Genomic DNA, 24391 nt, shown 5'->3' with positions numbered 1-24391 from the left:
TTGCATAAGATAAACATACCCGTACCTAGAGTAATCATCAGTAAAACTGATAAAATACTCATAGCCACCTCTGGCTCGCACATTCATAAGACCACAAAGGTCAGAATGTACTAATTCAAGAGGCTCCTTGGCTCTATAACCTTTTAAAAGGTCATTTAGACATCTTACCCTCAAGGCAAGACTCGCACACTGGTAAAGAATTTTCTTCTAACTCACTTAGAAATCCATTCTTCACCAATTTCTCAATCCTATTAAGATTGATGTGCCCTAAACGAAGATGCCAAAGTTTGGCATTTTCTTTTGAAGAAATTCGTCGACGTTTTGATTGAGTTACGGCAGTTTTGAACGATTCAGTATTATGGAGGGAATTAATGGCTAACGACCTTAGCACATATAAATTCGATTCCAGATTTGCGGTGCAAATAAAAACACCATATTTATGAATAAACACTTTATCCATATTAAAAGAGATAGTATATAAACACTTTACAGAAATAAGGTAGCTCTTTAGTTCAGGAACAATATATACATTATTTAAAATAAGAAACCTATTCTGTAAAGCTAATTGGAGTCCTCCCACTGCCACAGCTGAGACGACGTGCCTAGTGCCTACTCGCATCGTCATCTCACCAGCCTCCAGCTATCGCCAAGATCTAATCCCCTGAAAAGAAGAACAAGCATGGTTAGTGGCGTCTGAATCAATTATCCAGGCAAAATCATCATTCTCCACTAAACAAGCTTCAAGCACAAGTAAATCACATTTACCTTTATCGGCCTTGGCCTTAGCCTTGGCTGCTTTCTTCTCTTTCAGATACCGAGAACAGTTCCTCTTCCAATGTCCATCTTGGTTGTAGTGGAAACACTTTCCTTTAGCAACCTGTGGATGCCTCCTTGGGGTGACAGGCGGTGGGTTAGCAGGTGCCTTCTCTTTTCCCTTACCACCCTTCTTCTTCTTCCCCTTTGCAAAGTTAGAAGCCGAAGGTGCAGACTTTGTTCCTGAGGTCGAACCTCTATGGAACGTCCTAGAGGATGAAGCAACATTTTCCTCACCCTCTCCTTACTTTTTAGTAAAGATTGGTATGTCTGCAACTCGTTGAGGAGAGTTTTAAGGTTATACTTCACTTTGTTAAGAATCACATTGCTAAGAAAGTGCAGGAAGCTCTCCGGCAAAGAATGCAGGATTATGCTAACCTAGTTGCCCTCATCGATGGTAGACCCATTCAACTCCGCCATATTAAAGTGGACCATCATGTTTAGCAAGTTCACGAACAGAGGTGCCTTCTTCCATTTATGGAGTTGACTATGTATTTAAGAGCCTTCATGCATCAGACGGGTTGTCCCAACATCCCCCCGCAGGGACTCTCCATGATCTCACGCGCTGAGACCATAGGCTATGTTTCTTGGCCAAGACTTCAGAAAGACTTGCCAAGATGTAGGCTCGGGCTTCTCATTCGCCCTTGTCCATCGCTCATATGCCTCCTGAATATTTTAAACGGATTCGGAGCTGGAATAAGAGGACAAGCTCCGTAAGGAGTGAACATTGAGATCCTCGATGATCAAGATCGTCGTTGATCACGTGTTTTCCATGTTGTGAAATTATCGCCAGTAGTTTCTCAAATTATATTAACAAGCTACCCAGGGGACCTAAATAGACATGTGGCTCGAAGCTCCAACGGTCCATGAAAGTTGACTTAATTCTTTAGCCACGAGATCCACCATCCGTTAACTGTTAGGTATTCCACTAAGAGACAACAGCTGAACTTTTTCTTACCACAGATATATATTGTGTCCCGTCAAATATAACCAATCATGAGTAACGATGATCCTTCACAATGCTCGTAAGTATAGTTGGGCCAAATACCGTTTTGCCTCTGTAGTTACATCTCACTCCTTACAGTACCACTAATTTCCTCTAATGAACAATACAACATAGTCCAACTATGTGTGAACACCTCTCGAGCCAAGAGAAGGTATGTAGCGCCACATCGTTCAAGCCCCGGAATCAGCCCTTAAGGAACCTATCTATCTACTTACCCCTACCTCGGCGAAGGAGAGAATTTCATCTTGTGTAGCTGAGTTCCCAGCTACCAAATCAGACGAATCCCCAAAATGGTAGGTTTGAATCGGCAACCTGGCCACTCACATCCATACAAATCAAAGGACCGCCCTCAATGGGAGGAGTTCCCAACTCACTTAGGATTGAGGTCATATTACCTGTGGTCATCCTAGTGAAGTGACATCTCTGTCATGAACGGTGTTATATAACGAGACATTAACACTTCGTGGTCAGGTCTTATACAAACTCTTTATATAGGACGCCCCTGCTCGCATGTCCCCAACACGAATGATCAGGATCAGACCATCTGTAACAAGTCACAACACTTGTGACCATTCCACATAGCGGTTCGTATCCATAGCGTTACCAGGATAAGGTTTCCCTTCTATATCCATATACTACAGACCATTTTGGTTATCACTCAAGACATGATCCACTTGTATGTTACCACATACATGCTTGAGTCACCTACAGATAACCAGGGATTTTATGTATATGGTTTGTGGTAAAGCAAATAAAACAAGTAACTGAGCAAAATACAAGATATGAAGTAAATATCATATATTAATAATACAAGCGTTCATACAAACTGTTTGCAAACTACAGGACACGAGACTTTAGGGCATCAACCCCAACAATAAAGAGATAATATATAATATGCATGTTTAGGGTTTCAAGTTTTTAATATAAAGTGTTATATTAAATCCTAAAATACTTTATGAATTTTATGGATGATCAACATGTCTATTATTTTATAATTGTTATAAAAACCGAATTAGACTTTTAAAATCCATAACAAAGACAAGATGCATGCTTACCTAGGGTTAACAAATAACAACTTATTTTAATAGTTAAAATAGGTTGTTATCTTGTAAAAATTGGTTACAAACTCAACCGGTCTATAATCCTATCTAAGGCTGGAGGTATTTAAGTTTGACGGTTTACAAAAAACCTCCTACCTGGGATTATAATCGAATAATTACTCGGTTTTATGAGAATGTGTGAGTGATGTGAGGTTTTAAAACTGGTTTATCAACTAAACATCATAGGTTAAATCCAAATATAAAGGTTATACTTGGATAATCAGCTAGACTTAGGTTGTTTTATTAGCCGGAATATACCTAAGTAAATGTTTACCCAAAACAAATAGAACACTTCAATGGAAGATTAATAACATGTATGATATGTGGTTCTTAGCTCTCGCGTCTCTAAGAGTTCACACCGTAAGATTCATGCTCGGCTTCGTGTCACCTTGGGAGAGACTTCCATTCGGAAAGTGTTTGCATGGGTCAATAGCAAGGTGAATAAGGGAAGTACTTCATAGTAAGTGGGTGAAGGATGTGTGTCAACGTGTCCTACAGTCTCTTCCATTAGTTTAGACCGTGAGATTCCTATGTTGCACATGCTTGTCAACTTTATATGACCTATGCTAATCATTTTACGACGACTATCCCTTCGGAGGGTTGTAACATGGGATTCAAAAAAACTCAAACTCTAGAAATGGATAGGATTTCTTAGGTTGATTTTCAACTTTGACTCTCCAATTCAGTAGCATCATTGGGGCCAATCTCTGAGGTATGAAAACGGAGGGTTACACTTATGAGAATTACTAAGTGTTAGTAAGCTCTTTACGAAAAATGGTAACTAAATGACTATAAGAATATGAGTTATTCTAGAATTAGTATTTAGTCAAGAATGTCTTGCTTCAGTGAAGGAGTATTTGACTGCCCCTCAGTAGCATCTATTCTGACTCACTAAAATAGCGTTGCAAATAAAATAATGAAATTTAGGTACATTATTACTTTGTAAAAACATGATTGGATTTAAAAGCAATTCACCAATAGAATTTGGTTATACTTTCAGAGATGACTAGCTCATTAATACAGTTACTGACTTCTGAGAAACTTGATGGGGACAATTATTCTACATGGAAATCAAACCTGAATACAATACTGGTAATAGATGATCTGAGGTTAATGGGAACAATTACTCTACATGGAATACAATACTCTACATGTAGAGTAATGGGGACAATTACTCTACATGGCTTCTGAGAAACTTATCGGGGACAAATACTCTACATGGAAATCAAACCTGAATACAATACTAGTAATAGATGATCTGAGATTCATTTTAACTGAGGAATGTCCTCCTAACCCCGGCTCCAACATAAATCAAACTGTTCGGGAAGCATATGACAAATGGACAAGGGCAAATGAAAAAGCCCGAGCCTATATTCTTGCCAGCATATATATGATGTTTCGGCAAAGAAACACGATCTCATGCATACCACAAAAGAGATTATGGAATCTCTACAGGGGATGTTTGGAAAACCATCCTTCTCCCTTAGACATGATGCCATCAAATACGTTTATAACTGTCGTATGAAAGAAGGGGCCTCTGTTAGAGAACATATCTTGGACATGATGATCCATTTCAATATAGCAGAAGTAAATGGAGTTTTCATAGACGATAAAAGTCAAGTCTGTTTTATTTTAGAGTCTCTTCCGAAGAGCTTCTTACAGTTTCGTACAAATGCGATGATGAACAAGATAGAATATAACTTAACCACTATTCTCAATGAGCTACAGACTTATCGGTCCCTCTTTAAAACTAAGGGACAGAAAGCTCTGCAAATAAAAGAGGATCGTCCTCTAAGATAAAGTCTAACTCTTCTTCTTCCTCCAAGGAAAAAAGTGTTCAGATGAAAAAGAGTAAGGGGAAGAGGAAGGCACCTATTGACCGCAAAGGCAAGGTTAAAGTGAAAATGTTTCTACTACAACAAAGATGAGCATTGGAAGAGAAACTGCCTAAAATATCCTGCAAAAAGGAAAGTAGAAACAAAGAAATTAATTTCTGAAGAATGCTTGCAGATGAAGAGATAACTTTCAAGGTTGTGAATAAGGGAGGCTATCTCAAAAAAACCAGTGAGAGTTCCTGAAGTTGTTTTCAAAAGATAGCTCTATTATATAATATACTTCTTGTTAATGTAATGAAAAGACATGTATCTATCTTTTGTAAGAACATTTGTATAAAAGTATCTTTTGACAAAAATGAAGTGTTCATTAGCAAAAGATGTTTTTTTTTCCTATTATAAAACAATTTCTATGTTAAAACCGACCAAAGCATAGGTCATTTCAAATATTCAGATATTTAAAATAGCTAAAAAATAAAAGGCAAAGGTTTCTTCAAGTACTTATATTTGGAAATTAAAGATTTAGTCACATAAATCTTAATAGGATTGAGAATGGTTAAAAGTGATCATCTAAATTGGTTAAAATACAACCTTTTAACATTATGTGAATCTTGTCTTGAAGATAAGATAACCAAAAGATCTTTTATAAGAAAAGGTCTTACGAGCCTTAGAGCTCACACATTCAGACCTCTATGGTCCGATGAATGTCAAGACACGAAGAGGATATGAATATTTCATCGGTTTATTGATGATTATTCAAAGTATGGTTATATTTACCTAATTTTAACATAAGTCTAAAACACTTGAGAAGTTCAAGGTGTATGAAAACTTGTTAGGTAAAACAATTAAGACACTTCGATTGGATCGAGGTGGAGAGTACATAAAATCTGAGATTTCTAGAACTATTTGATAGAACATAAAATCTAGTCACAACTCTCTACACCTGGCACCTCAGCAGAACGGTGTATCAGGAAGAAAAACAGAACCCTGTTAGACATGGTTTAGTTGAATGATGAGCTATGCTCAAATTGCCTAAATTTTTTTGTGATGTACAATAGTAACTGTTGTATACTTTTTCAACATGAAATTGGAACATCATTCAAAACAGTATGCTTATCCATAGGCTACCTAAAAACAGTATACTTCTTCAACACAGAAGAAAATTAAGTATTTGTATCAACAAATGTTATTTACTTGAAGAAGTATGCATGAGAGATCATAAATTATTGTATCAAGTTTCCATAATAGTTATAGAAAATCAACAAAAGTTATTGATTAAGCTAACCCTGAAATAAGAGTTGTTAAGACTGGTCATATGCATCTTTCTCAAAGAGTTGAGAATGCCTCAGTGTAGTGGGAAGGTTGTGTGATATCCTACCCATAACATGGGTTTAGTAGAAACTCTAGTCACCAATACTTGGTGATGACATCGATAATCAAGAAGTTAAGGGTATAAAATGCATTCTCTATTTGTTAATTAATTAGAAGTATATTGTATACTAAAGTGTTTATAGGGGTCCTCTCGGCTAAAGTGTATGAGGGTCACCTAGTCAGTCTAGGACTACGAGTTGTATAATCTAGGACAAGTGGGAGAAAAACCCATAGGTATATGATACCTAGTAAAGACAAACTATGCTTATGTGCTACCCTAGTTTATTGTATTTTCTCTCTAAAAACTCAAAAACTCAACATTATGTGTACAAATGTGTGTTATCACTGAAGTTCTAGTCCAAATGGGAGTTTGTTGGATTTTATGTCCTAAAACTCGTGGTTTGTAAATAATAAACTTATTTTGTTAATCAATATAGATGTTATTGAAGTTTGATTCGATAAAGTTGTTATTGAATGCATGAATTGCTCATTTTGTTTTAGAAATAAACTAAATTCAATAAATTAAGATCCATGACTATTACATAAGTACTTGAACTTTATGTAGAGACATAAGAGTAGATCAAGTTCAGGTAAATAGGCATAGCCATAAGTGGCAAACCTAAAGGCATGTTTCCATAGGAAGTGACTCTGAAGAGACACAATAACATAATCGTAGGTGGCGATTCCATAAAGACACCGTCATAGCATATTATAATAAACATAGTAATGTATCACATGAGTTTATAGAATAGTCTCAACAGTTGATCTATCAATCAAACATAACATAACTTTCACATAATATCATATTTTTTGTAATATTAACACAAATTTCTAGAACAACCTCAACAGTCCAACCATAGCAAATTATAACAATTCAACCCATCAAAATAGAATCATGCTTTCAATGCAATCACAATCTTAACACCAACTTGGATTTAAGGACGAACCGGTAGTAAATCAATTACCTCAATATTAAGTCCAACACATTAGTAATTCAACCTTGGTAAAATCTTGACAAGCCTAAACATAATTCAAATTTAAAAATTAATATTAAAGGCCTAATTTTAAAATAAAATCAATTTAAAGATCTCAAAAACAAAAAACAAAACAAAACTTACAACAAAAACGAGGCTTAGTCCAAAACTGCTTACAAGTCTTCAATAAAATCCATTCGAAACGTCCAAAACGTCTATTACTTTTGATGGGCAGCGGCTCAAACGCGCTTAATACACCAATTACTTAAATGGGTTTTCAAGAATAACTCAACAAAACTCTAAAATCTTGCAGAATCCTCCCACAGCCAAGATAAGATGCGGCAGACAGCGCTACGTGGCGACAGACGAGATATCCCAGCGTCCAGAACGAATGGCGGTGGAAGTTGCTGGACGGAGGACCTACTCATGGCATCTTGAACAAAACTGTTCCGCGTGGGTTTCTGACTTAGAGAGAGAAACTAACAGAAGGAGATGAAAGGGCTGACCGGCGGCGCTGGTAGTCGGAAAACGTCGAATAGAACCCACACCTGATGACAAATGGCACCGGCTGCAGACGGACGCGTGACTCGCACACGCTCAGACCCGGGGTCGCTCGTCTACGCCGACGGCTGCAGCTTTTTGATCGGAAACGTGGGCCGGCTTGGCGGCGCGACCTGCAAGGCAAAGGGACACCGACGGCGGACGACTGGTAGTGGCGCGTCGAGTTGAACCGACTGTGGTCGGCGAGGCTAAGATCGAGAGGGAGGAAGACGCTCGGCTGCTCTTGAATGAGGAAGAAAGAGATTAGATTAAAGCAGACGCCGAACGAGATTTAATATATATAAATATAATTTATTTATTTATTTATTTATTTATTTATTTATTTATTTATTTATTTATTTATTTATTTATTTATTTATTTATTTATCCTTTAAACCTAACCTTAATATAATTAATTTATTTATGTATTTATTTATTTATCCTTTAAACTTAACCTTAATATATATATATACACATATATTTCCCTTTCCTTTTTCTTCTTAACCCTCCACTAATCCACCCATTTAAATTTAAATTCCTTTTATAAACTTAACTCAAATCAATTATCTTCTAAAAAAAATAAAACCAATAATTCACTTAAACCCAATTACCCAAACCCTCCGTCACTACACTTTAAATTTGAATTTTCTCAATCCAATAATTAAATCCTAACTTCAAATTTTAAAATATCCACCAATTAACACAAGAAAATTAAATTAAAGTCACCTGCAAAATTCGGAAAAAAAATAAATAAAAAAGATGACAGACAATGTGTCACAAACATTGACGTGTAATATCGGATAGACTGCCTTAATGTTGGTCATTCACTGAATTCAAAAGAAAATCGACATCGAAGAACGTATTATTGTAAATGATCGACATTGAACACCTTTAATAACAGCTTTTTCAATTTTGGCTGATCGTCCGTCATCATACTTGTATAATATCAATTGTTGAATGCATTAAAGGCCAATTTTGTACTAGTGTATTGATAGCTAGGTTTGTTCGTAGGGAGGCCCAAATGTTGTACTTTGTTTAAGGGAACAATTGTTCGAAATACAAACAAAATCCAACATTAATTATGAAAGGGAGAGATTCATGTTATATAGATCAGAATAATTATTTCCATTAGTAATAAGACCTTTTGGATTGACCCTAAAAGTAAAATTACGAAAATTTATGCCAAAAATAGATAATATCATTCTCGTATAGATATATGGAGATTTGTTTCCCTTATCGTTATACTTTCTAGTTGTTTAATTTATATACACAAGAACTAAACTGGACCATGAAATAATGCCTAATTATTCTCTTTAACACTTATATAGGTTCACGTTTTCTTTCAAATACATATATGGTCAAAAGGTTAGTCTAACACGATTTTTTTACAAAAATAATATTATTTTAATATTTATTGACAAAAATGAGGTTGGTTTGAAACTATTGGCAAAAATAAGATTGTGAAATCGTTAAATCGTGTACCCGTCCACGATTTAAGGCTAAATCCTGTACCCAGCCACGAATTAAGGCTATTTTTTTTTTCACATTTTCTCTCAAGTTCTATCTTCTTATATTTTTTTTCAGCGTTTTTGCATCTTCGGAGAATCTTTTAATGTGAAATTCAAATTTTCAAAGGCCTAAAATAAAAATTGAATCAATTTTCCCCCAACTTCTGTCTTCTTCTTTTAATTTTTTTTAGTGTTTTTTTGTTTTTTCAGAAAATCTTTTACAGTGAAATTCAAATTTTTAAAGGTCTACCATAAAATAAAAATCGAATCGAATTTCTAGTCACGAATTAATTCTAATTTTTTTTTTCATATTTTTTCCCAACTTCTATCTTTCTTTTTTTATTTTTTTTAGTGTTTTTTTGCATTTTCGGAGAATTTTTACTGTGAAATTCAAATTCTTAAAGGTCTACCGTAAAATAAAAATTGAATTAAATTTCTAGCCACGAAGTAAGACTAAATCTATTTTTTTTATATATATTTTTCCCAACTTCTATTTTCTTCTTTTATTTTTTAGTGTTTTTTTTTCATTTTTGAAGAATCTTTTACTGTGAAATTCAAATTTTTAAAGGCCTACGGTAAAATAAAAATTGAATCAAATTTCTAATCACGAATTATGGTTAAATCTATTTTTTTCCCATTTTCCCCAGCTTCTGTCTTCTTTTATTTTTTAGTATTTTTTTGTATTTTGGAGATTTTTTTATTGTGAAATTTAAATTTTTAAAGGCCTATAAAATAAAAATTGAATCAAATTTCTACCCACAAATCTATTTTTTTCACATAGATTTGTTTTACCGTAGATTTTTTTACATAGATTTGTTTTACCGAAATTCAAATAGATTTGTTCCCCTCTGTATCTACTTAAATCAAAAAACAATAAAAAAAAAATAATAAAATATGGAACTAGTGGATCCCATAAAAATCGTATACCGGGCACACAATTTTGCTATCCTATTTTTGTCAATACTTCTCCCTCAGCTTACTTTTGTAATTTATTTCCTATATACCCTATTTTTGTTATTACTTTAAAAAAAAATACATTATTCTTGAACTTACCCCGTCTAACACATTAACAAAAAGTTTTTTTAAAAAAAAACGGAAATGATATTTGTTTTACTAACAAATTGAAGCTTGTTTTGTTAGCATTGGTTATTTTTGTAATATAATTCGTATTTAAGGAATAAAATAATGATGTCATTTGGCAAAACCTACAAGTTGCAAAATATTAAAAATATCATTCAAACGTGTTCTTGATTGTATCAGACTCTAACAAGATAAACATATGCAACAAATCATAAAACCACCTTATATGAAAAATAGATATTCGAATATGTAAATATTCCTACATTTTGAAGTCTTTTCCATCATAAGTGACTCACATTTTAAGTTTTGTAGTAGATATTATTATCAATGATGACCACGTCAAAGGGAATCACACTTATTTTTATTGGGATTTTCTTAGTTAACTTTGACATGATTGAGATAACAAATGTAGAAAAATCCATTGGTTACGATCCCTTTAAAAGGAGATGTTAGTCTGGGATGTAACGCAATCCTAAACTTTGTAAATTAATTCCTACAAATCTATATGGAAGAGGTTGCAATGTAATCGAACGTTGTAGGGAGGAAATGATATTATATATGGTCAAGAAAAAATTGTTAAAGGGGATGCATCCACTAGCTCGACAATGAACCCTAATGCATAATAGCATATTGATTGGATAATTGATGGGATCAATTATTCGTTTATATATTTGTAAGAATATTATAGATGTCTAGTTATTTGTTGGATCATCGAACTTTTGCCAACTTAATGTGTTTGGCATTTCTTGTAACTGCACATGGAGGAATCAATATTTTTATTTTAAAATATATACAGTCACTTTTCTTCTTTAGGTGTATAATAAATATTTCGTTAAAATACTATTTTTGTCTTGATACTTTGAAGTTTTTTCAATTTTTAACCCTATACAATTGTCTAATTCTACTCCATGTATCTTCAATAGATTTTAAATTTAGTCCTCAATGCTAATTTAGTACCGATTTTTAAAAAACATTTTTTTATCTATTTGCATTTTTATTATAAACTTTGATGAAATATTCACATATTATATTGCTCTCCATGAAAAGTGTTATTACCATTTAACCATTTTCGATAAAATTAACTTTGAGAATCTAAATTAAAGATTTGTTGAAAGTACAACTATTAGAATTGAACTATTGAAAGTACATGAATTAAAATTGGAAAAACGTAAAAGTATGGAGACCAAAATGGTAATTTAACCGAAATATTTTCAATGGAGGAAATATCTTTTATAACCTTAGATTTTTGGGTCTAGATTTTATTTGTCACATAGGATTCAAAATATTATACTTTCAATTTCTTAACTTTTGGGTTTGATTTAAATTTAGTCATTAGTTTCAAAATATAATAATATTAATTACCCTTGAAATTTTAATTGTTTCCATTTAGTCTATAATATTCAAAATTTACAATTTTAAGCTCACTTTCTTTTATTATGTACTCACTTTTCGTCTTTAGTATTAATATCTATGAATTAATTTAAAAAAATTTAAAGAGTTATAGTTGATTAAGTTTTGATTATTCTTTTCATCACTTTTAAAATTAATTTTAAAATTTAAGTTTATAATTATTTTCAATTAGTTAGTTAATTAATTTATAATAATATTAAAGACTAAAGTGAGTATTTAGTGAAGATTATATTAAGATTAAAAATATATATCTTGAAACTTAAGGATCAGATTGATAGATAAGTCAAACCTCAACGGTAAAATTTTAACACTTTAAAACTTATGAATTAAATTTAAATCAAATTCAAACCCGAAAAAACTAAAAGTGCAACATATCACAATGTTAGTTTTTTCTGGGGTTCCTTTAAAATTCTTTATTCGAGAGCCATCTCAAATGCGCCGTCACGTTTTACTTCCATTTATTGTGTTTCCAAATTTTGAGCATTATTCTTTAATAGTGCACACAGTAGGAGACATATCCAAGTCAATTGTGTAAATTAATATTATAATCATCACAAAAGGATTAAATATCAAAATATTTATATTACTATCTTCAGATTAATATTTGACTGAACTAATTGTTGTATTAATTTAAATCCTAAACTTTTGTAAATGTGTTAATTTTCATCTTCATTTATGTTTCGTTTGAAAAAACCTCATGTAAAATTTACAATTATATCAATTAAGTCCCTGAACTTTTATATATAACTCAATTTAGACTCTTGAACAATATCTTTAAAATCGTTCATGCACTTAATCTAGTCGTCCATTTTGTGGAACTCATGTAGAAGAAGTCGACACACGTTTTAGAATTAATACATAGATAATTTTCAAAAGTTATTGTAATGAAGGGTATAGATTGATTGATTTGTGCAAATTTAGGAATTTATAAACTAGAATGTAGATAATAAAGGACAAGCATGATTCGATTTCCTATTTAAGATGGAATGTAAAGTCCAGTATTTCCATCCGAAACATATATACTTTTGACCAATATTTTTAGAAATCATGCCCAATTTTGAAAAGTGAATAAAATAGTTTCAAAGTTTTTGTTTTAATTTTGTCAAAAATTCAACTCTTCTACTTAAGAAAATGCAATCCTTAGTAAGAAATTTAGAAAAAAATCGCTTAATTTTAAAAAACTAAAAACTAAAAATCAAAAGATTATCAAACACTATCTTCGCCATTTATTTAAAAATTAACAACATGTTAATTCAATAACAGAACTTTATAATATATATATATATATAGTCTTTAAAAATTAATTGATTCAATACACAAAAGGATAAGAGAAAACTAACAAATATAATCAAGTAGAGTAACTTAAATTTTATTTAGTAAGAAATGAAAAGAAAAAAAAAGGCATGTCTAACATCAAATTTAGGCTTTAATATCATTTTGGTCCTCATACTTTAAAGTTGTTCAATTTTAGTCTCTCTTCTTTTAATTATCTAATTTTAGTATTTGTACTTTTAATAAATCTAAAACAGACAAATTGCAAAAATCACCCATGAAATACGGTAGTAGTTGCAATTAAACTTTCAAACATTCAATTGTAAAAATTTGCTCCTCAACTTCGTCATTTGGATTGCAAATATTATTTCATGGGTATAGATATTAAATGATTAGAATTTAAATTTTGAGTTTTAAATGTTTGTGTTTAGATATGCATGATGATTAATGTCTGGGAAGTTAAATGAATGTGTTTGATACCAATTTTGTATATAAAAACTAAAATTAATTAATTATTTAAGCAAATGTAAGAGAACAAGTAATGTAGTCGCAAGTAAATTTGACCATATATTAGTATATCAATTAAAATATCTTTTATAAATATTTTTAATTAAAATTTATTTAAATTATTTTATTTAATCAATAAATATAAATTAATTAGAATATTAATAATTAATTATGAAGTTTTATATTAAATAGTTAAGATAACATAAAATATCAATGGTAAATATATTAGTTGAAATTTATTTAGACTAAATAATATATTTATATTTAATAATTAATTAAAATCAATAGTAATAATTAATTGATACTAATTTATTAATTAATCAGATTCTAATAGTCCGAGATATAAAAATCCAACAAGTGTGGAGGGTACTAAAAAACCCAAGTCATATGGATATTAAAGTTCCTTGGATAATAATATATATCCTGGGTTTTAAAAAGTGAAATCCTATGAAACAAACATAGATACTAAATGGTTGTCTGAAATTCCATTGTAATATCTGTTAAAATTGATCTCTCAACCTTACAATAATTGTAGAAGTTGGACCTATAAATGACAAAACCTAACTCTTAAACTCATATAAATATGCAAGTTTGAAGGTCCAATTTGACCTAATTTTAACATTTATATAAATTGGAGGGTTGATTTTTAAAATAGAAAGTTTGAGGGTATAACTGCAATTACCACCATACTTTAGGGGTAGTTTTTGTAATTTATCCATCTTAAATTTAGTTGTTCACCATGAAAGTTACTTTTTAGTAAAATTGGTTAAATAATAGAGATATTTTAAAATGATATTTGAACAAATATAAAATGAATATAAAGTGAAAGAATGGCGTTTGAAAAGGATAAATGTAATCTTATTTAGGAAAGAAATGTAAATTAAATAGGATTTAAATTTTTTTATTAAAAAAAAAAAAAAAAAAAAAAAAAGAAGAAGAAGAAGAAGAAACGGAGAGGGTCATTTGGTAATTAGGGAATAGTAATTTGACAATCCTATTCCTATTGGGGTTACGTCTAATTGTAATTGTGTGCTATAAATAGTAAGAGATTTATAGCGTTCTCACAACGCAAAACTCCTTTGTTCTTTGATTGTTCCTATTGGCAGCCAGAGCCATGCTTCTCTACCAAGACCTACTAACAGGTTTCTTTCTCTCTCTCTCAATCTCTTTCTTTCTTCCTCAATTCCTTTTGCTTCTTAAATTACTTCCGATTTATTTCTTTATTTCGTTGTCGTGTTCTTTGTAACTTTGCTATGAAATCTTAAAACAAATGATTCAGCGAAAACGTAGTATTCCGTTTTCTAAAATTAAGTTTATTTCTTCTCGACTCTTAACGAGGCCTAAGTTAGATAATTTAACCAAACTCAACTAACAAAAACACGGTTTTAAAAACTACGACTCCATTAGATAACTATGTTTTTGTTCTTTTGCTTGATTGGATTTCTTGATTGAACTTTCAGGTGATGAACTTCTTTCAGACTCTTTTCCATACAATGAAATTGAGAATGGGATGCTGTGGGAAGTGGAAGGAAAGGTAAGGGAATTAATTTATATTTTGGTGCTTGTTTTTGCTTCATTCCAAGATGAATAAATCAACAAATACATGGGAACAAAAGAAAACATTCTTATGGTATAAAATATCAATGTGCATATTCTTCAGGGTGATATCCCAACAAATAATAAAAACTTTTCCAAGGGTTTTCCTTTTGTTTCTCAAATCTCTCAATTATTTCTGGGATTCTCATTTGGCTTTTATTTATTTATTTATTTTTTTTTTTTTTTTTTTTTGGGGGGGGGGGACATTTGAATGACAGTGGGTTGTACAAGGGGCGATCGACGTAGACATCGGGGCTAACCCGTCTGCTGAGGGTGCCGATGAGGATGAAGGTGTTGATGATCAAGCTGTCAAGGTTGTGGATATTGTTGACACATTTAGACTTCAGGTAAGAAATTATTTGTCTTTTTAATTGCATACCCTTCAAGTTTTGCCTTTGAATTGCTAAGAGAACTTGTTATGTATTATTGGCAGGAACAACCTCCATTTGACAAGAAGCAATTTATCACATACATGAAAAGATACATCAAGTTGCTAACTCCCAAATTGGAGGAAGAAAAACTAGAGTTGTTTAAGAAGCATATTCCAGAGGCAACCAAGTTTCTGATTTCAAAGATCAATGACCTCCAATTGTAAGTTCCAATAACTAATTTTAATGGTTAATTTAGGCTATATGATATCTTCACTTATTTTTCCATGGTTGGCTTTATAAGAGCCAAGTTTGCAAAAATGTCTTTAATTGATGAGTTAATGTTTGTTTTTCTATGCAGCTTTGTAGGGGAAGGAATGCATGACGATGGGTCTATGGTATTTGCATACTACAAAGAAGGAGCAACTGATCCTACCTTTATCTATATTGCCTATGGGTTGAAGGAAGTCAAATGTTAAAGGAATCCCATCCATTTTCAACAAAATACTTTTCTTTTTACTTTTTTAAAGTTCATTATCAAAGTTCTTCTTTTTCCTTTTTTCTTTTTTCTTTTTTTCTTTTTTGGAAGAATTGAGAATTTACATTAAGTTTATGCCCCCAATGGGGAAATATAATATAATATATCATCTTTAAAAAATAAAGTTACACCAGTGTTAATTTTATCAATATATTTTCATATGTCCAATCAATCACGACTTTTACGTATTACTTGATTTAAGAAAAATATGCGATCAAAATGAGATCAAGAATGTCGAGTGAATTATTCAGTAGTTACTTTCTCTTTTGAGGTCAAAAGTTCATATCCTCATACTCTCACTCGTAGTAGTAGTAGTAGTAATAATAATAATAATAATAATAATAATAATAATAATAATAATAATAATAATAATATGAAAATTATATATTTAACCTTCTTAAAATCAATAAATAGAAGTGGCAGTTTATAAAATGAACTTTTTTGGTTAGGTATATAACGAAGATAGCTAACTTTCCTTAATTATAACTTTAATCGAGTCATCCATTTAATCTTGATCAGTTTGGTGGCTCATTTCCATGGGTTTAATAATCAATTGGTTAAATAGATTCGATTCGATTTTAATTTAATTTAACAATAAAATTTATACGACGGCTCTGAGTTAGTTTTGGCCAAAAACCAAATCAATAACACCCTAAATACACCTTTCCGTAGCACTATCAAACATAGTCTACATTTTCTATATATTTTGGTTCAAAATAACAAAGCGGCAATAAACTGCTCGATTTAGATATTGTTCACTTCTAATTAAGAGTAAAAGAAGGGTAGAGTAACCTGCCATGTTATCAAAAGAACCGTGCAAGGAACAAGTCTTATGCATAATAGTTCAAGCTTGCCTTCTTTTTTGCCTGAACTTGAATGATACCTTCATTGAAATCTTCATGGTTCACCTGTATTCCATATCAAACCACCATGCTAAAATACATATACTACATATAACTACATATATATGTAGAGAGAGAGAGAGAGAGAGAGACAAAAGCACCTCGGTTGCATCCCGGCGCAGTGCGAGCATGCCTGCTTCTACACAAACAGCTTTCAACTGTGCACCATTAAAATCGTCAGTGGACCGAGCCAGCTCTTCAAAATTGACATCTGGGTGAACATTCATCTTCCTAGAATGGATCTATAAATACCAATTTTTAAAGTTCAATAAGAACCGAACAAAAGTGGGAGATTCTTGAAAAGGAGAAATGGAGTATTCTTAAATTAGAGAACCTGCAAGATTCGGGCCCTTGCTTCTTCAGTGGGATGTGGAAACTCAATCTTGCGATCCAATCGACCAGATCGCATTAGGGCTGGATCCAGAATATCGGCACGATTAGTTGCTGCTATCACCTGTGTTTAAGAAGTAACTTATTGCTTCAGTGGTACTAACGAGGCAAACAAACCGATGTAACTAGGTACAATTTCTTTAAAGAGATACTAATGAACTCTCCATGTAAACCTATCCAATCGGTGGACTAAACTAACCTTGATACGCTCATCACTGCTGAAGCCATCCAACTGATTGAGTAACTCTAACATGGTACGCTGCACCTCCCTATCACCGCTCACTTCACTGCAGTAGAGGACAAGGCAATAATCATAGTCAGCATAATGACCTAAAATAGATTTACAAGCTATCTAGGTTTATCCTCATTAAAATATTAGTTATTAACTCTAGCTTACCTATCAAACCGCTTTGTGCCAATAGCATCGATTTCATCAATAAAAATTATACAGGGAGATTTCTCTTTTGCAAGCTCAAATGCATCACGTACAAGTTTTGCACCATCCCCAATAAACATCTGCATACAAGTTTTGAACATCTATAAAGTTAGCAGCCCAGACAATTAAACAATGGCAACAATCTTTAAACATCTACATCATTAGCAGGCCCACAGTCAATTCAATTATCACAAGCCAATCAGATACTATGAGAGGAAGGAACACATGCCCCCACAACAATTTCTTGTGAATAAGGATGAAGGAAGAGTAAAGTAACACCTTCGCTCGCTATGCAAATTAACAATTATCACCCATCCATTCCCCAACAAAACCCTTGAAATGAAAAAGAGAGACTGGGAAGACAGAATTCTAACAACAAAGCACTACATTAAAGTCAACCCACAATTTCAGACATTCAGGGGATAATGACTGCTGACCTGGACTAGTTGGGGGCCAGCAAGCTTCAGAAATGTTGCATTCGTTTGAGCTGCACAAGCACGTGCCATCAATGTTTTCCCAGTCCCAGGAGGACCATACAACAGTACCCCCTTGGGTGGACGAATTCCCAATTTTTGAAAACGCTCCTTGTGAGTCATTGGCAAAACAATAGCCTCAACGAGTTCTTGGATCTGTGGGAAGTTGGAATATTAAACAAGTTAATAGACATAGATAATAGCCTTAAAAAATTCTTGAATCAATTAAAATACTAAGAACAATTCAGACAAACAATCTAATTTGTACAATTATTTGACTAAAACCAACGGCATGTTCATTGTTCATATAAGGGGTGCCTTAAAACAATTAGGGGGTGTTTGGGTAAGGAGTGGAATAGTGAGGAGTAGTTATGAAATCTAGGAAGTTGTGAACTCTTGGGGCCCACAGTGTAAGGAGTTGATAAGATATAAAAAAAATTTATGTTTTTTAATAGTGGGACCCACAAACTCCAGTTCACAAACCCCTACTTCCTTACTCCTACTTATCAACTCCTTAGGCTAGAAGCTTGCCTGCTTCTCCAGCCCTCCAATGTCATTGTAATCTTCAGTTGGTTTTTCATCAACCTCCATTGCCTTGACTCTAGAATCATACTCAGACGGTAGAGTGTCCAAGATCAGGTAACTATCCTTATTTACACCAACTAAATCACCAGGTTTTAATTTATCAGGATCAACAAGCCCAACAACAGGTAAAAAGATTGTCTGCAGTCAAAATAAAACACGTTAGGATTTTACATGGTCCAGAGCTTAAATGAATATAATGAATTAGAACTCTTGTGCAGCTAATAAAAAACAGGGGCAATAAATTGAATCAAGCATGAAATCTTTGAAAGGAAGAACAAAGAGTATCTAAATCCACTATTATGTTTGTTTTCAAAAATCTAACCAACTAATCTTAGTTTGTTAATACTCGAGTGATAGTGCTATAACATAACAAGGTTATAAATTGTTAAACCCGCAACTGAGTACGTACTTGAGGAGGGGCAATAAAGAGAAAGCACCTATGGAAGTTAGTAAAAGTTGTCTGTGAATGTTAGTGGAACTGTAGTACGGTAGTCCAGACTCCAGAGTAGGTATAGGTCTAGCTAATGTGTTTGGAAACGGTTTATTGACAACTACCAAACAACTCAAGTGTTTGATGGACCCTCCTCCCTCTTTTGAAATCTCTCTCAAACTCAAAATATTGTCAATCCTCCTCCTTCACCTTCCCTCTATCTATAAATAAATTCATAACAAACTCCCAACTAATAACTATTTTATCCCTAATAACAATCCTATCCGTCTAGCTACTGCATTTGGAAAGCGTTCATAATAGCTTAGTATTCGGGTGAAAGGTAGGAAGGAGTCTGCAACATCTTCATACATGATTTATTATTATTATTATTACTATAAAAGACCAATTTTCTTTAAGAAAAAACGAAAAAATATAAGGGAAATCTTCATACATGTTTTGTTTTGAATATTTAAAATAATTCAACATACAAAACAGTGCAGCTAACATAATCCCCTTTAAAGTAAAACACCACTACATTGAAAATAGAGCAATAGAATTTAGATTTATTCAGGCTATTACAGTAGCTGTACCGTTTCTTTGCCATTTCTCTGATAGCTAATAGATTATTCATTAATGCAGAAGCGTAACTCACCTGGCGAGTAGATGTCTTTAACACAACACATTTTCCTTTTCTCTGTGAGTCAAGATCGATATTTGCACCATCTTCCTCAGCTTCATCCTCTGGGTTCATTTCCAGAATCTATAGAATGAATGTCATATGGAGAGTTGAGTTTCAAAAATATGAAAACATGACATGAAATATATAGATAAAAATATTGAGTAAAGCCCAGAGTAGTAGAAATTATACCCACGATCTTTTTTTTCCCTAGAAATTTAGTAGCCATTAGAAATAAAAATAAATAATAAATAAAATCCGTGATCCATTTATTTTTATAATGAACTTTTCTCAGCATAATAAAATATTACATAGAGTTGGGGGTGTTTGGTTGAGAGTTGCTATTAAGCACAGCAGTTTGTTCTCTAGAACAAAATACCAATGAAAAGCATGTTTTGATCACTAATTTCCAAAGTTATGTTCTCAAATTGATTTATTATTCTCTGTCACTTGCACATCAGCATTTTTCTCAAAAATAACTGCCTCCTTTTACATGCATAAAAGAAAAATCGGTGCACAACACCCATAATATTACAACTCACTCAATCACAGTTTTTTCTCTCTTTTTTGTATAAGAAACAATTTCATCAATTAATAAACTTACAAACTAGTGAGAGAGAGATCCCCAAACCAAACCCAATTGGTCAAAAGGGTAGAAAACTATGAGAGAAAAACAGAGAATTCAATTTACACTACGTATAGCAAGGAAGATACATCATTCTAAAACTAAAGAAAAGTATAGTTTTAGAAAAAAGTACTCCTTTTCCTTTGTACCAAAGATCCGGTTGTTTCTTTCCATCCATATCGACCTCAAAAGGCACCTATAAGGTTCTTTCACAAAAGTTCCTTTTCCATACAGAGATTACCCAATAGGGGATATTGAGGAGAGAATGTGGATAATTTGGAAGCACAAACAACCAGCTGAAGCCAAACCCAAGCTTTCCATCATTCCAAAAACCTTGAGCAAAAGGGCAGTGAATAAATACGTGAGATTGATCCTCCCCACTGTGCTTGCATAGGATGCACCAGCTTGGAGATACAGCCATGAAGGAGATGAGCCTCTGAAGCCTATCAATTGGGTTCAGAACTTTGTGAGATAGCTCCCAAACGAAGAATTTCACCATTTTAGGGTAATCACCTTGCTCAAAGTTTTTGTCAAGTGTTCAAGGCTATTGAGCAAAGACTTCACAGAAAGAAACACCATTTGTGTGATAAAACCCAACATCACCATCTGAAGTACAACAAATATTGGAGACACGGAGGGGCTTACATTATCTCCATTCTTGGGTCACCCTTCCAAGAAGATCAAAGATCTTTTGTGGTCTCATATATCTCGTGCTTTCTTTTGGATACTATGAAAGGAAAGAAAGCATAAAGACTTATGGACAAGGATCATCCTCGCGACACTTTCTTCCACCTTTTCATTCATTATGTTGTATCGTATACAACTGGGATAGCTTATTGTAATAACAAATATTCATGGATTTGTATATCCTTTTTGTAAAATTCATACATCAATGAAATTGCTTTTCATCAAAATAAAGTGATGACGATGATGATGATAAGCCCGTTCAGTGATTGATTTCACAATCCTTCAATAATCTCTTAAATCCAATTTCCAATAGGGGGCTAGTGAGACCATGAAAGGAGCTGGAGGCTCAGTCCATGGTCGGAGGCAGCATGAGGGGGAAGATGGGGAGGAGGGAGGGGAGAAGGAACATGACCATCTTCGAGAACACTTCAACGACGTAATGATAACAAAATTTGAAAAATTAAAATTAAAAAAAAAAAATGATAAGCCCACAATCACAGTTTTGAAAACTAATAGAGTTTCTAACTATATAGACTGAAGAAGAGAAAACCAACTATCTACATATGAAGAGAGAAATTACCTCAACTATATTCCCGACCAAATAAGGTAGCTGCTTGTTAAGTTTAATTTTCTCCTGGTTCTCCTTAATTTTCTCCTTGAAAGAATCCCACTCCAAATTTGTCCTTTGCATCTCTTCCTTCAAAACTCAAAAATTGAACAAAATCAGATACCATCACCGTTTATTAACAGATAACGGTGATGTCCATCAAACATTTCACATATCAAACTTCTCGCTCACAAAATTCAAGGGCACCAAACTCATTCCTAAATGAAAACGTTTCACATATACACACACACTACGTATTTAGCATCATAAGAGAAACTTCAATCGCATCGGTATCTACAGAGGCGCACATAATATGAACAAAGAGAATAGAAATTATGAGACCTTGAGGATCCGAATCTCGTTATCAAGAAGACGAGAAGCCCGAATGATGTCGTCAGTGGTCATCGAAGCCAACTGGTCTTCTTCGAGGTTCGTATCTTCAACCATAGAAGTCGCCATTTGGAGCCGAATCGGATGAGTGAGTTCACGAAAACTGAAGGCGGAATTTCTCCGATCAATTCTGAGGAAGAAGGAATTAGAAATAAGCTGAGTTGAGATAGAGGTTGGTTTATAGTTCAAAGTGAACTTGTTGCAGAAGAAAAGAGGCGATGCGGGAGCGGAATCACTCTAACGGGTCTCAATACGTGGGCTTGGGCCTTAGTGGGCTTTCTCATCCACAAACTAGGGGGTAACAATATGGGTTAACAAGACAATGAGATTGGGATTTCAACAGAAATAGTAAATTTAAAGTTTCATTTGGAAAAATGATAAAAGAAATTTTAAAATTATAAAAATAGCAAAATGAATTTATATAATAAAAAATACTAATTAGTAAATGAAAAAACTACCCTAACTTCAAAAACAACATCAATACCAGAAATACACCATACCTAGACATTCTAGAACCACAAATACATAGTATTTAAAAAACAAAATTAAAAATCACCCAATGGTCCTTTATGCAAGGGAAGATGACGAGATGTATACAACAATGGACTCCTCAAAGAAGAGAAAGAGTAAAGTTGATTTTATCAATAAAGTTTGTTGTTGGCAAGTGAATATGGTAAAGAAATTGCAACTTCATGACAATGTGAACATTGAAAGTAGGATTGCGTTTGACACCAAACTGGAGTCTCATCATCTTCATTCTATGTGACCATTTTGCTCATTGGATCTTGAAAGTCAACTTTAAACACTATCAATCCCAGAACGTCATTGTTGAAAATGTTATTCAAAGTAGAAACAAAAGCAAAAAAACATGTGTGCAAGCAAAAAAAAAATGTAAGCAACCTGGTGAGGGTGGTCAACCAAGATGATGAAATTCAAGAAAGAGTTGCTGAACCAACATTGAAGACATGAGATTGCAAAAGAGAAAATGAGATTTTGGGACTTCTAAATGAAGAAGTTGGTTATCTTCTTTTAATAAATAATAATTATGATGATGATGATAAGAATAAGAATAAGAATAAGAATACTAATAATAATAAGAATAATTGTTATTATTATTATTCATAAACTGAAAAATATATATATACACACCCACATGTTTCAAACATTTAAAATTTAATTTTCATTTATATGTTTAAGCCATTTTTACATATTTGTATATGAAAAATTGAAAACATTGAAAATATAAAGAAAAAATAAAAGATTAAATTAATTTGATAGAAATATGTATATAATAATAAAAAAAATATTTAAATACAATTGAATTTGTAACAAACATATAAACAACTGTATTTATAAAAAATTGGAAATATAAATTGGAAAGAAAATTTATAAAAAAATCGATAGGTAGTTATATAAAATCTAGTTTGATAATAAAATATAAATTCAAATATAATTCGAGGAGAAAAATGAAGGGAGTTCGTTTATTTACAATTACACTGTATTCATAATTCCGTTTTCGTAAGCTTCAGCAACTATATTTATAACTTCATCAACCACAAAAACCTATGAGAGGCATAGCAAAAACAGCAAAATTATTGCAAAAGTGAATATTTATTTGTTTGTCAAAAAGACAAATTAATGATAAAATAATATAATAAGATGATAATATGTATAAAATATTCCGTAAAATCCTAATTAAAATAAAAAAATTTAATCCAAATTTAGAATTAAAATAATAATAAAATAATATAAAATCTAAAGATATATCATAAATTAAAATCCAAAGAGTGATAAATAAATTAAATATTGATTATTTCTAAATATTTTCGAAAAGTGGTTAAATCAAATCAAAACAAATAGCTAATTTGAATCATTAGGGAGAAAAATGAGGAAAAGATTGGTTTATTTTAAATCAATTTATCAAAATCTAATTTCATATTAAAAAATAAATTTAAATTTCAAAAGCAGGAAAAATGAGGAAGATATTGGTTTGTTTTAAATTAAATCCTAATGGGAAAGTTATAGCAAAAACAATAGCTTAAGAAACCACAAGAAAACCTAAACTGATAAAAGTTGTGTAAGTAACAAAAGTTATGGCAATGTATGAAGCAATAATCCAACTTATTGTTGTGCAATGCCCATGACTATTTTTTAGGAAGTGATATTTCTTTTCCCAAAACATTAAAATAATATAAAAAATAGCATATACAACTAATTTATTAAAAATATGAGAAATATACAGTTAATTCATTAAAAATGTATGTATACAATTATG

General features: G+C 32.3%; 2 protein-coding genes and 1 long non-coding RNA gene across 3 annotated transcripts; 1 reads left to right on the top strand and 2 right to left on the bottom strand.

Annotated features, from left to right (window-relative positions):
* Positions 1–3902: 3902 nt before the first annotated feature.
* LOC120071744 lies at positions 3903–7974 on the bottom strand. Its single transcript, XR_005480328.1, has 3 exons — positions 7241–7974; positions 7088–7142; positions 3903–4876 (listed from the first exon to the last, which is right to left on the bottom strand). It is a non-coding gene; the product is annotated as an uncharacterized LOC120071744 (long non-coding RNA).
* Positions 7975–14425: 6451 nt separating this feature from the next.
* Positions 14426–15921, top strand: LOC120071795 (translationally-controlled tumor protein homolog). Its single transcript, XM_039024177.1, has 5 exons — positions 14426–14555; positions 14874–14947; positions 15228–15356; positions 15443–15600; positions 15739–15921. Exons 1-5 carry the CDS (start codon positions 14528–14530, stop codon positions 15854–15856), a joined length of 507 nt encoding a protein of 168 aa, XP_038880105.1. The 5' UTR covers positions 14426–14527; the 3' UTR covers positions 15857–15921.
* A 558-nt stretch (positions 15922–16479) lies between these two features.
* On the bottom strand, positions 16480–22310 carry LOC120071794 (26S proteasome regulatory subunit 6A homolog). The gene is made up of 10 exons (XM_039024176.1): positions 22069–22310; positions 21700–21816; positions 19784–19891; positions 18648–18839; positions 18081–18272; positions 17605–17723; positions 17407–17494; positions 17152–17271; positions 16919–17059; positions 16480–16823 (listed from the first exon to the last, which is right to left on the bottom strand). The coding sequence occupies exons 1-10, from the start codon at positions 22183–22185 to the stop codon at positions 16746–16748; spliced, it is 1272 nt and encodes a 423-aa protein (XP_038880104.1). The 5' UTR covers positions 22186–22310; the 3' UTR covers positions 16480–16745.
* Between the last annotated feature and the right edge of the window lie 2081 nt (positions 22311–24391).

Source organism: Benincasa hispida, chromosome 2 (genome assembly GCF_009727055.1).
Source record: "Benincasa hispida cultivar B227 chromosome 2, ASM972705v1, whole genome shotgun sequence".
Classification (NCBI taxonomy): Eukaryota; Viridiplantae; Streptophyta; class Magnoliopsida; order Cucurbitales; family Cucurbitaceae; genus Benincasa; species Benincasa hispida.
This window is presented reverse-complemented; position numbering and strand designations above follow the sequence as displayed.

Coding starts and splice junctions, on each gene's coding strand:
- LOC120071795 (XM_039024177.1), top strand. CDS start 14,528: ATGCTTCTCTACCAAGACCTACTAACAG. Junction 14,556..14,873: donor CTACCAAGACCTACTAACAG/GTTTCTTTCTCT, acceptor TTGAACTTTCAG/GTGATGAACTTCTTTCAGAC. Junction 15,601..15,738: donor AAGATCAATGACCTCCAATT/GTAAGTTCCAAT, acceptor TTTTCTATGCAG/CTTTGTAGGGGAAGGAATGC.
- LOC120071794 (XM_039024176.1), bottom strand. CDS start 22,185: ATGGCGACTTCTATGGTTGAAGATACGAACCTCGAAGAAGACCAGTTG. Junction 18,840..19,783: donor TAAAGACATCTACTCGCCAG/GTGAGTTACGCT, acceptor TTTTGACTGCAG/ACAATCTTTTTACCTGTTGT. Junction 17,724..18,080: donor CTGGCCCCCAACTAGTCCAG/GTCAGCAGTCAT, acceptor ACTTGTATGCAG/ATGTTTATTGGGGATGGTGC.